This window comes from Manis pentadactyla, chromosome 7, assembly GCF_030020395.1.
Source record: "Manis pentadactyla isolate mManPen7 chromosome 7, mManPen7.hap1, whole genome shotgun sequence".
Lineage (NCBI taxonomy): Eukaryota > Metazoa > Chordata > Mammalia > Pholidota > Manidae > Manis > Manis pentadactyla.
Genome location: NC_080025.1, coordinates 107,234,753 through 107,251,606, shown reverse-complemented (window position 1 = coordinate 107,251,606; position 16,854 = coordinate 107,234,753). Strand labels below are relative to the sequence as shown.

At 34.9% G+C, this 16,854-nt stretch overlaps 1 protein-coding gene across 1 annotated transcript in view; it reads left to right on the top strand.

Moving 5' to 3' along the window:
* Positions 1–16,854, top strand: part of TBX20 (T-box transcription factor 20) — a 57,669-nt gene that overhangs the window by 20,024 nt on the left and 20,791 nt on the right. The window contains exon 6 of the mRNA XM_036897503.2: positions 1,539–1,615. Within this exon, the coding sequence (XP_036753398.2) occupies positions 1,539–1,615 (77 nt within the window). The remainder of the gene's footprint in view (positions 1–1,538; positions 1,616–16,854) is intronic.

The following is a 16,854-nucleotide window of genomic DNA, read 5'->3' as shown; positions in this document are numbered from 1 at the left end:
CAGGTTTCTTACTTATCTGGGTTATTTCCTTCCCTTTTAACTATTTTCCATTACTTAAGCTGAAAAGGAAATTAGCAATTTTTTTGGCTGCTCTAGAGTGAATGCTTATGGGCTAAAAATGAGCGTTTCTGATGCACTGACAAATATCCTTAAAAATTAATTATTATCACAGAATTAATCTTGTAAATTGCTATTGTTAGTGATAGAGAAGTAGAATCTCTCTGGTCCTGATAGTGTGGGAAACTCCTATTTTAAGCAATGTAAATAGCTTCTTTACAACTTGTACAGTGGTGAACTTGAAAAAGAAAAAAAAATGCCTTTCTTGTGTAAAGAAAAAGGCATCTCTTGTTGTTAATGGTTTAAAATGAACCATAGATACACTCTGATCAGAGGAAAAGTTGCTTTTTGGTGAGAGTATTTCAAAGCTATCTATTTTGGTTACTTTGAAAGAGGCAGACCTGCCTATAGCTTTTTTTTTTAGGTTAAGACTATTTTGTGTATGTGTCTGTCTGAAGATTACCATGGGTTCTCATTTTGATACTAACGAGCTGTGACTCTATTTAAAGGTGACGGTGGCTCTAATTCAGGTACTGACTAGCTGGGTCTTAGTTCTCCTAGGTTCCTTTCAGCTCTACACTGAGGAATTTTACAGATCAAATATCTTCTAATCAGTTTTTTTGTTTTGTTTTGTTTTTTGCTTCAAAACCTAATGTATTTTTCTTTGGAGGCATAGTGTGTATGATTTAATAGATCTTCCTACATTAATATGAATACTGTGGGAATTATGACTAGCATATCATAGATACTTAATACTTCAGACTCTGATTATTAGGAAATAATTGTTTCCTTATAAGCATAGAGTCTGTAAATAACATTGTATGGGAAAGTAGCGAAAGACTGACTAATATGATTCCAATTAAGTCAGATGGAAAGGGGAGCAGGGTGAGTTTATATTCTGAAAGCTTTATATTGTGTGTTTATGTCATGTGTTTCAATATAGTATTGAGCATAAGCTATTACTGGCTATTTTATCTTTTTATCCATTGTAGTATATATATGTGGCCATAGTATTAACAAGTGATGTTGCCAAGTCAGCATGAAGCAATGTTCTTATTTATTCCCCATTACCCACCAATGCCAGCCTTCTAGACAGCTCCCCTTTCCCCAGTCGAGGCCTAGCCTTTCACTACTCTCTTAAATACTTCACAGGGCAGCTACACTGTTCATGAAAGGCACGCACCCCCCACCCCCCACCCCACCCCCGTGCTCTAATTGTCTCCATCCATTGACCTCCAGCCTTTCTCTAGGACTAGACTGTCCTCAAGTACCTCCTCTCTCTGGGGCCTCCCCAGCCATTCCATCCAGCTGTAACCCGTCTCTCCCTTGAACTTCTGTAGCACTTTCCATCTTTCTCACGATACTGAGAGACATGAAGATACTCTTGCTATACCGTGGAAAAATGAACACACTTTATTTCTGATTTTAGTTTCTTGACCTTGGGACTGATATTGCTTTGTTACCCATTCTTTCCTTTCCAGATAACCAAGCTGAAAATAGATAGCAACCCTTTTGCCAAAGGATTCCGGGACTCCTCCAGGCTCACTGACATTGAGAGGTAATGAGAATTTTCTGTTTACTTTTTTGTCCAGATAAGATAAAGTGAAGAGTGAGTTTGTAAGAACACACTCCTTTCAACGCCAAAGCACCATGACTTTACTGTATGTGGTCTCCAGTTCTCTGCCCCACCTTCCCTTCTCTTCTGAACCCTGCAGATACACAACTGCTTAACTTTTGATGGCTGCTGCAGCTGCATCTATTCTGAGAGATGTGGTTTCTCTGGTCAAGACATTTATTCAAATGTAAAAAATAGGGCTTTGTTATCAAAGGCTCAGTCCTCTTGATGATATTAAGCTTCATGGCCTGAGTGGCAATCTGCAGAGAAATAGAATCTTGATAGCCTTTGTGTTCTGAAGTGGATATATTTGCTAACACTAAGGGTAGTCTGGAATCTTGAAATAAGATATAATTTAATGCAAGGCACATATTTACCTATAGCATAAAATGCTTACATTTAATAGGAGAGACATCAGTTCTCAGGACCCTTAAGAAGACAAGTGATAATCATGTGTCTATAACTTACCCCACTTTTTACTTAATTCAAATGGTTCACACAGTGTGAGGTTGTCTGTGTGATGAGTAATGACTATATTGAGATCCACAGTTTACCCAGTGTTTTTCAAAGAGATTTTTCAACCTAAATGATCAGTATTTGTATCTCTTACACACACTATGTCACTTTTTGTACTTCTTCTTTTTCTTTTCTTTTTTTTAGTGAAAATATTTAAGTTCCACTCTCAACAAATTTCAATTATACCATACAGTTTTATCAACTCTAATCACCATGTTATACATTAGATCCTGAGGCCTTATTCATCTTTTGTACTTACTCTTTTATGTGGCCTGAAGTCTTTATTGATAGCCCTCTGGTTTATTCTATTTCCAGATCTTTGTGTGATTTCCCTACCAACTGCTACGTTTGTGCCATACTCTTTATTGCCTACCACATGGTCACATCTCATGACCTTAGCATGTCTCCCCACCCTGGTAACACAAATTAAGGGATAATTACATGTTTTAGCAACATCTGTCTGATCCTTTCCTAAGCCTCTCCAAATGGCACAGCATAGGGGGATGGTTTTGATTTAGAGGAACAGATACAGAGCCTCAGCAGGGGTCAGGGAAGCCAGTAGGAGAGGCTGAAAGTTATGTAGGAACAGTGGAATTGAGTGGAAAAGAAAGATTAACTAGTTGGAAAAGCTTGACAAATGGTTAGGGGTGTTGATACCAGGGAAAGAAACTTAAATTTGTGTTTGAAAATCCATTGCAAAATCAGAGAGACGGCAAGTGGGTAACTCTCTAATTAGGTGGGATGTATGTAGGCACTTAGGCTGTGACACCCAAGCCTTTGAGAACAGGGTATCAGCATTGTGGCTACTGGCAAAGGCAATTTTATTTACACATGACCTTTTTCATCTCCAGTTTCTGGAGTGTGGGAGGTAATGATTCAGGCTGGGTTTATGCAAGTAGAATTATAAGTGAGCTTTTTCTCTGTTTTAGTCAGGTGTTAGGTAAGAATAAGGACAGTAGCTCAATGGGGCAGTAGTGATGTGTTTTTATAGTATGCATCATATCTTCTGTCTAAGATCAAAGGGTGAGCATGATATATTGGGAGACAGAGTCATGGATTAGAGTCCCAGTTCTGCCTTTTACTATGACCCTAGAGAAATCATCTAACCTGTTCCCTCATCTAGAAAATGGAGAAGAAAATGACCCTGTTCATTTCAAATGTGTAATTATGAGAACCTTAAGATGACATTTATGAAAGCACTTATAAATCTCAAAATATAATTATAACATCCTCATCTTCTTAGATGAACATAGTTTTTTTGCCCTAAGTCTACTTCTAATAGTCTTAATAAACCACTCCTAGAGTAAAAATAGCCCCTTAGTTGCACATGTGCTCATGAGATATGAGAACCTAGACTGCCCTTTAGAATGACAGATTTGATAATGCATGCAGCTGCATTTTACACTTAACTGAATAACCATCCTGATTTGGGGAGCACTCACATGTATGTGAAGCTAAGAAGCTTCAGTGGTCTAACGGTGACAAGCTGAAAGTTTGCAAGATGACCTAAGTAGTGTGAAATTGACTGAGGTTTTGGATTTCATTTCCAGGTATTTAAGTCTGAATTTTTCCTAAACAGCCTTTGGGGATAGGTCAAATCAGATCAATTGATCTTTAGAGACCTAAAGAAATTAAATTAGTCTGGAGTCAGTTACTGCACTAAACCATCTGGTAATTGAATTTCTCCTTGTAACTGATTGAAAACAGCCCTATCTGTAACAATATATGGAACTTTTCTTTGTAAGAGATCTGAGAAAAAAAACACATCCTTTTATGACATGATGACAGAAATTGCACTTTTCTGACCTAATTGAATATGATGTTATAAATATGTGACCTGAATGATTTCAGGTTTCCTGTTCCAGATGTACAACGACTATGAGGGACATCCAAACAAAAATGCCTTTAGGATTGGATCTGTTTGCCTTATACCTCCAAACTTATAGTATTATTCCTTCTACAATTGTAGAACTTTTTGGGATACTCTATAAGGCATTATAATTTTCTTGCTCTCATTTTACTAGGTTTAGTTCAGATCCTTTAATGTCTCACATACTTCATGACAGTACCACCCTCATTTATAAAAGAAACCTGTCTCATTAGCAAAAGTAGAATGTCTTTTCATTAGATACTTTTGCACATATACCTACAGTGGAACAAGCTAAGAAGCAAACCCCAAGCCCAGAGGGATTTCTTAATATAATCCAATTTATAGTTATTTAGTTCAGGGAAGAATTATCTGCTGGTCCCATATAATAAATAATCTACAGATAGGCTGTCAGTTGGTATTTTCCTTTAGGACAGGGGGAAGGAGTACTTTGTACAGTAAACAAAGGCACAGTATTACTTCTGAGAAAGGAAAAACTACTGGGAGGGTTTTCTATGCTTTTTTCAAAATTAAGTTTCTTGTGTTAAGTTTTCTTCTTTTTTAATAAATAGTAAATAGAGAGTTCATGCTCACTGCAGAAAAACACTGACAAGCAAGAAAAAGCATACAAAAGAAACAAAATCTCATTCACTTACAGATAACTACTGTTAAGTAGTAATAAGGCGAAAGCTTATTATATATCTTCCAGATACTGTCCTGTGCATATATAAATGTTCATTTCCTTTAGAATTTACCACACACATTATTTTTAATCATTTTCCCTTCTTATCAGTTACAGACATGTCTATACTACACTTTTTAATGGCTGCCTAATTTTCCATTGTGTATAATAATTTATTTGATGAATCCTATATGTTAGTTATTTGGATTTCCACTTTACATTACAAACAATGCCGGGAGGAAAATGTGTATCTTAACACATTTTCTTCATTATTACTATAGAATAAATAGTGGCAAATAGAAGTGGTAGGTATACTTAATTTTCATTGTTGAAAATTTGGGGAACATTTAGGAATGTTCAATAATAGAATGGTTTAATAAACATTTATAGTCATGCAATGGAATTTTTAAAAATTATGTTAAAATATGCATAACATAAAGCTTACCATTGTAACCATATTTAAGTGTACAATTCAAGGGCATTAAATACATTGACAGTGTTGTGCAACCATCACCATTATCCATTTCCAGAATGTTCCCATCTTCCCAAACATAAAATTGTATTCATTAAACAATAACTCCTTATAACTCCCTACCTCTCCTGGTAGTATCTTTTCAACTTTCTGACTCTGAATTTGCCTAGTTCAGTTTCATCATATAAACAGAAAAATACATGTTTTTAAGGCTTTTCATGCATACTGCCAAGTTTCCCTCAAGAAAGATTGTCCACGTCGTGGTCAAGAGTGCCCCTTTCTTTGCACCCTTGTCAACATCCTCATCATATTTTCAATTTGATAGTAGAAAATTTGTATTTTGCCTCATAATTGCCCAGTTTATGTCCTTATGTTGTACCCTTAGTTCATTTTCATTTTCTTTTAGATCATTCATCTTTTCTCTTACTGACCTACAAGCTATTTATGCCTTAGTATTTGTTGTTCATATCTGTTGGGATCATTTTACCAGTTTGAAATTGGCTTTTTATTTATATTTTTGATAAATGAAATATTTTATTGCCAAACCTATTGTTCTCTTCCCTTACGATTTCTATCTTCAGAAGATTTTCCCTATCCCCAAATTTTATAAACATGTAAATATTCAACCACAGATTTTCTATCATTATACTGCTTTCAATTTTTTAATTAAATATTTGATTCATGCATTATTTATTTTAGTGTAAGCTATAAAATAGACATGTCGTTGTATATTGTAAGCAGCCCCAATACCATACATTTACTAACTATATACTAAATGTTTACCTATAGTAATATTTATAGTCTCTATGTCAACAGTTTGTATTATCATTTTTGTAAGTTGATAGAATATTTAAATATTTGATGATACTTAAATACCTGATTTGGCAAACTCTAAATCTTTTTACATGTTATTTTCAAATTTTCTTTATATTCTTTGACATTTATGCTGCCAGTCTTTGGAATCATTTTGTCAAACCTTCCCAAACAAAGCCATTGGAATATTGACTGGGCTTGTATTGAATTTATACAGTAATTTCAGGGAGAAAATGGATCTCTTTACAGCACTGAAACTTCTTTCTGAAATATGGCATGTGTTTGTCCTTTTACTGAAATCTCTCATTATGTTCTCTAGAAATTTTGGTATTTTTCAAATTCATAAGTCCTACACATATTTCCTTCGGCACATAGCTAAGTCTACTAGAACTACACTATCCAGTCCAATAGCCACTGGCCACGGATGGCTGGTGAGAACCTGAAAGAAATGCGGCTGTTCCATATTTGAGATGTACCGTTAAGTATAAAAAACTCCCCCAAAACCATTACTGATTTTGAAGGCTTAGTTTGAAAAATGAATGAAAATATCTCAATATCAGTTTTGGAATATTGATTAGATGTTAATATTTTAGATATACATTGGATTAAATAAAATGCTATGTTAAAATGAATTTCACTTGTTTTTCTTTTAAACATGGTGACTGAACCATCTAAAATTGTATATGTGCCTCGCATTACCTTTCCATTGGATAGCACAGCACTAGAGAGTATTTTGGGGAGAGAGGGTTTGCTTTTGAAAATAGAATTTTTAATTAGAAATCTAGTTTAGTCTGTCAAAAGCTATTCATTCTTATATGTCTTTGGCATCCTGCCGGTTTACTGAACTTAGAAATAGTTTTCATGATTTTCCCTTTTAGTCTCTTGAGTTTTCCAGTTAGATTGCTATTATCATTTGCATTATTTTTTTTTAATTCTTTTTTAATTCACTGACTAAAATAAATTTCCAGGACACTATTAAAAAGTAATGACAGTAGGATTTTTCTCTTGCTCTTGACTTATTTAGTAGTACCTCTAGTGTTTTATCATTATATACAATTTTCATTAGCTATTGGTTTCAAATAGATATCCTTTATCATATTGAGATAGTACCCTTCTATGCCTAAATTAAGAATTTTCCATTATTCTAAATGTTAATTGAATTTATATTTAATGCTCTCAACATCTATCAAGATAATTTTAATTATTTTTCTACTTCTAAGTAACAGTATGTTTAATTATAGTTATATTGTCTATGGTGAACCATCCATGTATTCCTGGAATAAACCCAGTCTGGACTTGATCTGTTTTTCTTGTAATACATTATTAGATTTAATTTACTCATATTTTATTTAAGATTTTTTTATGTCATATGATGTGTTCTAGGCCTTAGTCCTTGGACTTCTTCCTTTCTCAGTCTGCATCTCCTCCCTGGGTGATTTGACCCAGTTTCATGCCTTGAAGTGACATTATATACTGACTACTACCAGATTTACATCTCTGGTTTTGGCCTCTGTAGAGTCAAAGACCGACCTGGTATATCTTTTACTTTTCCCTCTCCCATAAGGGTACCTCACATTTCACAAATCTAAAATAGGACAACCCATCATACTCTTCCACACCTGCTATTCCTGACTTATCCCATCTCAGCTGCTGACACTATGGTATACCCCCTTCTATTGCATCATCAAACAAATGTCTTGAATTTGACCTTGTCTAATCTTATATAGCTGTACTTCAAGATTTTTGCTTTCTTGTATTTGTCTTTTAATCAAAGAAAATCTTTGTCACCGCAGCTATTTGTTTTACCTTTTATTTTCTTTTCCTGTCTTTTGTTATATTTACTAAGTTTTTTCCCCTCCTTTTATTATGGCTAACAGTTACCATTCAAAACAATCTTATAATACAGAACCATTATCATTCATATTTTGTAGATGAGACAGCTGAAGCTTAGAGGAATTAATACTTTATTCAAATTCACATGATTTGTGACAACTGAGCCTCAGACCCAGTTTAGTTTGTCTAAAGCGAAAGTCCTTTCTCTAATGTTTGTTATATTTTTTTCATAATTATGTTTTTAAATTCTAATAGACATAATTGTAAAATTAACATTTCTCTGTTATTGTCAGCAATGAACTTATACATTTTCTTTTTTTCTAAAATAGGAGATATTCAGTATATGATTCTTCCTTGCACTACCCCTTCCCTCAAACCATAATTTTGTTTGTGAAAAAACACCTTGTTTGAATAATCTGGGATTTTAAATAATCTGGGATCTTTTTTCATGCATCATCTTTATCTTTCTCAATTTTTTTCTTAATGTTAACATAAGGATCATAATACATCCACCATAATCATTTAAATTTATTCTAGTCATACTCATTTCATTGCTTACTGCTAATTTCTTCTATAATCTCTCCAATCAATGGAATTATATGCTGGCTTTATTCTCAGTTGTTGATAAATGTTGAATAGTTGGCTGAGGGGAAAATATATGGGTATGTCCTTTATGAGTTCTTGTGCATCTGAGAAGATCTGTTGCCATTACGTATGAAACTGACTAGGGTCACAGGCTTTTTCCTCAGAACTCTCAATCTTCCTTTCTCATCTAGCCTTTTAAATATTGTGGAATAAAGGTTGATGTCAATCTCACTTTCTTTTGTTGGAAACTTACCTTTTTCTCTTTGGATAAAATGCTTTTAGCAAAATTTCTTTGGAATTCAGGTATTGTAACAGTACTTGATGAGTTGTAGATTTGTTTTCATTAGTATTTGAAATACAACTGAGCCCTCTGAATTGAAAACTCAAGTCATTGTTGAGCTCAGGAAAATTTTCTTATTCTTTTCTCTTCCTTCTGCTCTCCTTCTTTTTGCTTCTTCTAATTGGTCTGCAATTAGACCTTCTAGTCAGAACTTCTAAAACTCCTATTACATATATATATATTTTTTCCACTTTCCATATGTATTATTATTATATCAAGAGTATTACTTTATATATATATATATATATATATATATATATATATATATATATATACACACACACACACACTATTATATATATACTTTTTAACTCTGCATTGGGAGAACTTCTTATATGAGTTTTCTAATTTTGTAGATTTTGCTTTTTGCAGTATATCCAGTATTCTCCTTACTGTCTTTCTTGAGTTCTTTTAAAATATGGTTACTATTATTTTATCATTTCCAAATACATACTTTTACATTTCCAGATTGTTTCCTTTTCATGTCTACTAGACCCTGCTTTATCAATATAGGGTCTTCTTAAATCTCACTGAAAATTTGAAAATACATATTAGAGACTTAAAATATTTCTCCCTGTTTCTTGAAACAAGTCTATTTTGAAAGACATCACTTGTTCCGCTTTTTAAAGTAGTTTTCTTCTTCTGAATTGCTGAATGCTTTATAATGTCCAATTACTTTTCTCCAAGCTTGTCTATAGAATGGGATGTCTGTAGATTAATTTTTAATAAAAGCAAATGGATCTTTGTTAAATCTTGCAGACCAAAGAAGGTGTAATAATTTACATTTATTGTAATTTTGCAGTGTGGAAATATAATAATTCTGGTTGTGTTAGGGAGTTGAAGGTAGGTGGAAATAGCCTCAGAAAGCGAATTTTAACTTTAATTGGTTAAGCTACCCTCTCTGCCTCAACACCAGCAATGAGCTGCTCCCTCCCCATGCCCAGCAAACCAGCTTGTCACAGCCCTCACCAGAGCTAGTCACCACCCTGGCCCCACACCTTGCAAAGTGTGAAGAACACCCTGTGCTAGCTGAGCTTGCCCTGCTGTGGGAGTGCTTCCTCCTAGCCTCCAGCAGTGACATTCTGCTCCCTGTTGACTGCTCAAAGATCTGCCTTTATCATTAATCTCTGAGGCTCAAGGGTGGGGTTTAGGTGAAGCTCTGACAAAGGCCTTTTCATTTATTCCCTCCCCAGGTAGCTTTCTTCCTAGTACACTGATGAATGGCAGCTGGTTGATGCTTCCCTCCCTCCTTTCCTGTTTGTGGCTAAAATATCCAAGTATGTAGTTGGCACTCTCCCCAATTTCCTGAGTTCTCTTGTTCTCTCAGTCATGTCATTGGGTCAGTGAATTTAATAGATAGGTTTATCTCAGCACGTTGGTTCAGTATTCATACTGAGAGTCTCTATAAAATATGTTTTAAACCCCCCGGCATTGAATAAAACTTTCAGACACATGAAATTTGGACACAAGCCCAGTGGGAAACAAGCCTTTTTGCTCAGAGCTCAAAGACACTTTATTAGTTTAGATGAGGAAGGAAACTTCAGGAAAGAAAGTTGCAAATCTAATATTCTGGGAATTTATAGAAATTTTATCTACATTAAGCCATGGGGCAGCAAACATTTTGACAGGTTTGCTAAAGAAATTCATGGTTTATGGGTAATTTCTAGGTCTTTCATAATGACTTGTGGTGCTGGAAATAAAGTAGTGTTTGGTTCTAACATGGCTCTAAACTGGCTTAGAGCAGTTTTTGAGGCAGTAGGGTTTTCATCAGGAGCAGTTTAGGGGCAGTGGGGCCTATCTCTAATCAGACAAATAAGTTAGAGCAGAGGTTGGCCAACTACTGCCTGGTATCTGTTTGGTATAGTCCACAACATAAGAACGAACTTTACATTTTTAAATGGTTGGAAAAAATTATAAAAATTATTTGTGCTATGCAATTAAATTTCGTTGTCTATAAATGAAAGTTTTCTTGGAGGACAGTGACATTTGTTGGTTTATGTACTGTGTGTGGCTGCTTTCATGCTTCAGTGATAGGCTGAGCATGTCTGACAGAAACCATAAGGCCCACAAAGCTTCAAATCCTTACTATCTGGCCTTTGCAGAAACAGTTTGCTGATCGCTGGCTTTAAGGGGCTGCAGAAAGGTTGGCAGCAAGGAAAACGCCTACCCAGAAATTTTACCTCCTTAGGGTGATTCTCCCTCTTTCTGGATTAAATGAAAAAATTCAGAATTTTATTTTGAGACCCATGTGGTAAGGCTAGTTGACAAAGCTGGCTATCTGTACAGTGGTAGGTGGCACATGGTCCTAGGATCATTTTAGCACCTACACTTCAAGCCAGAAGAAAGATGACAGAGTAAGATGATAAACAACTTGTAGATAGATACTTCTTCAGATTCTGTATAGATTTCAGTAATCTGTTATTTTTATCTATCTTCTAATTTTATACCTCAACTATTATGAGTAATTGGAAAATAGGTCATAAATTTGTTTCTCTTTCAGAATACTAGAAACTTGAGAATAGAATAAAAAGCTTTTGGGAAAGCAGGTGCTAGAAAGACTCCTAAAACATCATCCAGTTTATAGCTATGGAATTAGAAACACTTTTTCTAGTATTTCCCAGATTTTTTAAAATGGTAAAATAATATGATATGTGAAAAATTTATTACTCAAACTTTAAATAAGTAAAATGTAAGCCTCCACTTCTCAGAATCCCCTTCTCCAGAGACAGTCTCTGCTGTCAGTTTGAAGAGTGTGTGGTGTGTGAACACAAGTGCAGGTGTACTTTAAAGATATAATACAACATGAGTTCATATACTTCCCATTTACATTCAGGGCAGTAGGGTTTTTACTTAACCTCTTTGGCCTTACACCTCTATCTCTGTTCTTTCACGCCAAGAATCTAGTTCTCAAGAACACAGGGAATGATAGGATACTATGATTCCTCATTTCCTTCAGCTCACAGTACATAGCTACACAGCCATCTCAGAATATGCATATCAATATACCTCCAAAAAACACAGCAACAAAAAATGGTTCAACATCTTTTTGTCATTAGTGTAGATTCTACTAGAGATTCTTCTAGAGTGTTTGCTTTTAGTTAGCTTTTTTCCCCTTATTTTACTAATAGAGTATTTTGAAGTCACTTGGAATCATTCCTCTAACTCCAATAGTGCAAACTCAGTTCATTAATCTTACTGTATTTTATACTTTTTGGAATTTTAAAAGATTATAAATTTACTAATGATTCTTTAATAAATGATTTAATTGGTTTCAAAACACATCTACAGAACATGGTTCTTCATAGGTATCAAGATTCTATCCTTATCCCCCCCACCTTATTTCTTCCCATTCCTATAGGTAACCATTAAAAATAATTGTTTATCCTACCATTGTTTTTTAATATAAGCAGATCATTTTTTATATATTCTTCTTCCTCTCTCTTACATTTTAACATTTGCTGCACATTTTTCACCTTGTTTTTTTCACATGACAATGTACATAAATATTATGTATATGTATATTGTACTATGTGGATATGTAATATATAAGTAATGTATATGTTAATATGTTTGGGTTCAGTTGTGAGTTACTGTTTTGTTATATTTAAATTGATATACAAGCTTTTTACACAGATAATTTTTTATTATGTGGTCCATTTTATTAGCAACTTCTGTCTTTTAAAAACTCCTGCCCCCCTCCTGTCTAATTTTCTACAGGCCCCTTACTATGAGCAATATTGAAATAAACTAGTTCTTTTTTTCCTCCTTTTATTTCCCCTCTTTTAAGCATCTAATTTGAGGTACTACCCCTTTAATCCCAGTTAATAAATACAGATAATCAACAACTGTATTCTGCTTACCATCTTCTCCCCCCATTTTTGATAATTGTACTCATCTACCTTATCAGAGAATATAGTCGCTGCATAGTGTATTCTCTCATAACCATGACTTTGTCTTAGTTTTACAAGTAAATGAATATTTAATGTCCACTTATAGCGATGTCTGTCTGGTCATATTGTTTGTCTGCAGCTCCTTCTCTACTAGATTCCTCAAGATAGGCTCATGGAACCAATATTCCTTGTCTTTTGCATGATCATGACAGTTTTGTCTATAGCCTTTATTCATGAAAGTCAGTTAGACTTGATAGACAATCCTTGCCTCACATTTCTTTCCTACTGTATCTTAGATATGTTGTTATGTCATTGTCTGAGTATGGCTGCCAAACTCTGACAATCTAATCTTCTTTCCATAAAGTGACTTTGTCTTTTTTCTAGACTGACCAAAGATTTCCTTCTTTTTCATTTGTTCTAATGGTCTCTGATCAAAGGGCAGAGGGGGGCTCCCCAGTTCCCAGAGGATTATCTGGACTTGTTTCCTCCCTTTTTTTTTCACTCACAGGTGCTATGAGGGGACAGAGAGAAGGTGGCATCTGTCCTCTGAAACATTACTCATTTGCTCTTATTGTACCTTATGCCTCCTTATAATGAGCAGTCTTTGGAGTACAGTCCAAGACTCTCCCTACCTAAATTCTAGAAAGCTTCCCAATAAAATTATTTTTAAATTGTCAAAGGCTCTGCTAATAACATTATACGCAGAGAGGAGGAAATTCATAGGTGAAAAGAAATGTGAGGATTATGTGGATTTCCCTTCACTACTTCATGGTTCCATTCAGACACCTCGCAGGTGCAGTATTTTGGTGGATTCAGCAGGATAGCTGAATGGATGTCATGTCCAGTACTCTTACCAGATGTCCTATTGTACAGGCATTTCTTTAAAAATCCTCCTCTACTTTTGAATTATGGACAGAGTCACTTTTTTCTTAAGGTTTGGTCCTGAATGAGACTTTCTGCAGTATACTTTTTTTTACTTAATCTCTCCTATCCACCTTACCTGCCCCTTCTTGGGGTATCTGCTGGTATCTGGGCCTTCTTCTAAGTATTCTGGCTAGTTTGGGAATAAAGAAAACCCTGACATTCAGGATGCTGAGGTCATGTGTGCCATGAATTGATTACTCTGACCTAATTAGTTGTTACCCAAATAGCCAACAATATAAGTGCTCATACCCTTAAATTCTATCTTTAGAAGAAAACCAGTACAATAGATTTAGGCAAAGGAGAAAAATATATGGAGAGGGGATGTACTTGCCAATAAAATAGATGAAAATTCAGCCCAGTGAATAGCAAAAACTTTATGGCCCATAAAGTTTGCTAATTCCCTGAATCTTTCATAACTACAAATATATTTTAGTGTCAGGGAGACTCTTACATAGTAGATTATGCAGTGTCTGTAATAAAGTGAAGGTGACATATGATTAAAATGATGTCTGTGGAAAAATCAAAAGCCAAAAACAAAAAAACCCCTGGATGCTAAAGGCAGTTACCACAGAAGAGGCAAGCTGCTTGGAAGTAAAAATACTAGAGATAGCAAATGGCAAAAGTTAGTAACAATTGTCTCTGCCCTTTGGATCTTCCTCTGTTCCCAGTGACTCACAGTGTTCTCTTGAGACTCACATTCTGTAACAGGAGCCACAGAGCAGGCCACAGCAGTCCCAGTACTTCTGAGATAGGACAGAGGACAGGCCCACGGAATATGATGTTGCTCAGAATGGAGAGACAGAAATCAGAGTTTAAAATTGAATTTTATCTCTGGGATTATTGAGCAACATGTAATACTCCAATCTTTTGTGAATGAAGATAATTTTGGTTATTCAGGGTCTTTTGTGGTTCTATATAAATTTTAGGATTATTTGCTCTAGGTCTGTGAACAATGCCATTGGTATTTTCATAGGGATCACATTGAATCTGTATATTGTTTTGGGTTGAGTGGCCGTTTTAGCAAGAGTATTTCTTCTTATCAGGAGCATGGAATATCTTTCCATTTATTTGAGTCATCTTCATTTTCTTTCTTCAGTGTCTTTAGTTTTCAGTGTACAGGTTTTTGACTTCCTTGGGTAAATGGTTAGTAATTGGCATATAGTTTATTCATTCTTAAATACAGATTAAAGCTTAAGAAAAATATTTATAAATCATTAAAACCAGAAGAAATATGGAATCTCAGAGATCACTAATTCAGCCCACTAGTTCCCTTTCACACCCTCATTTTACAGAAGAAATCAAAACCTCAGTGCAGATAAGGAAGCTGAACACACAAAGATTCTTAGGAAAGAAACTTTTTTTTTAACCATTTCCAATAAACATAAACTTAGTATAAGAGTCTGCCTATATAAAATGAAAGCAATTTTGGTAGGTAACCAGATTAAAGTCTGCTTTTAAATAAAATACATTAATAAATTCAAATAATGTGTTGACAACAGCCACAAAAAAGAAGGGATGGCTTTTAACAGAATTAACCTTTTTCGAATCATAGGAGCAGTCACCACAGAATTCCTTTAACTAGCTAGTTGTTTCTGTACCTAAGTATTAATTCATTTATCCACATCTTCAAAGAGGAAGCACTTATTTTACATAACAGTGTCAAACACACCACTGAGTCTGATAGCCAGTGTGACAAGAGTTACTCCCAGTTACTTGTAGTTGTAAATTGTCCTCCTCTTCTTGCTTGTGTGTGTTTCTTAAAGATCTGAGTTCCTTGCCTCACAATTTACTAACATTTATTTAGTTACTGAGTAATCTGTTCTTTGCATGAAATTTTTCTTCTGGTGTCACAGCTATAAGACTTAGGAAACTAAACCTAATAGTTTTTGTTTTTTTACAGTGGCACAGTTTACTTTTTTGAGTTGCTAATGATAATATAAAACCAGAAATGTATATTACTACTGAAAAGAAAAATCATTAGGATCAAGTCAAATAAATGGAAATAAAATCTAAAAGTTTTTTTAAAGATTAATTTAGACTTATTTTGTTTTTCCAAAATGGATTGCATTATATATTTTAATTCTCAAATTAAAATTAATGATTTATAATACAGGTCAAATTATATTAGCTAAAGTTTTCATATATTAAGTACTTTGTGGAAGCTGCCAATGCCAGTATTGTCTTCCAGTAATTTATAACTTTACATAAATCTTTAGAAAAAGATTGTATATTGTAGGATAGCTTAAATGAGGCATGGCAAATTATAGCAGCTTGAAGTCTCAATTTCATCTAAAATGACTATGATTATATAACCAGCTTCAAGAATTTACTAATGTTGATACTCAGTAAAAACAATAATAATTTCATTTTGTTGTCTATAAACAATTGTGGAACACTTATTATATGCCAGGTACCAATATGCCAGGCTCTCTATGTGTATTAATTCATTTAATCTTACTAATAACCCTAAGACCTAGATCATGTTAATATCCTCATTTTCAGGTGAGAAAACTGAGGCATTCAAGAAGTGAAGTAATTTGCCCACAAGTACACACTAGCAAGTGGCAGAAATAGGATTTGACCGAAGCGGGTGCCAGCAGGCACGTCACTGGCTGCCTCATGAGGGCCATGGTTCTTACATGTGGATTCTAGGTTAGCAGTGTCAGCCTCACCTGGAAACACGTTGGAAATCCCACTTTCAGGCCACATCTCAGACCTATTGAATCAGGGACTCTAAGGTGGTGTCTCACAATGTGTGTTCTGACAAGCCCTCAGATGCATTCTTTCCTAGTTTTTTAGGGCTGCTATAACAAAACCGCCATAGACTGAGTGGCTTAAATAAGACATTTCTTTCTCACAGTTTGGAAACTGGGAAATCCAAGATCAAGGTCCTGATAGATTCAGTGTCTGGTGAGAGCCTGCTGCCTGGTTCATGGACTTCCATCTTCTTTGTCCTCCCCATGGCAGGCAGGCAGAAATCCAAAGCAAGCCTTCCTTATAAGTCTCTTCTTATAAGGGCACTAATCCCATTCATGAGGGTGCCATCCTCTAGACCTAATTATCCACTAAAGGTTTCAACTCCTAATACCATCACATTGTGGGTTAAGATTTCAATATAAGAATTTGTGTGTGTGTGGAGGGGGAGACAGAAACAATCAGCCCATAACACACTGTAGTTTGAGAACCACTGCCTAGATTAAGAAAGCATGGCTCTCTCCCTGGTTCAGAGGTCAACAATGTGGAAGCAGAGACAACCATGC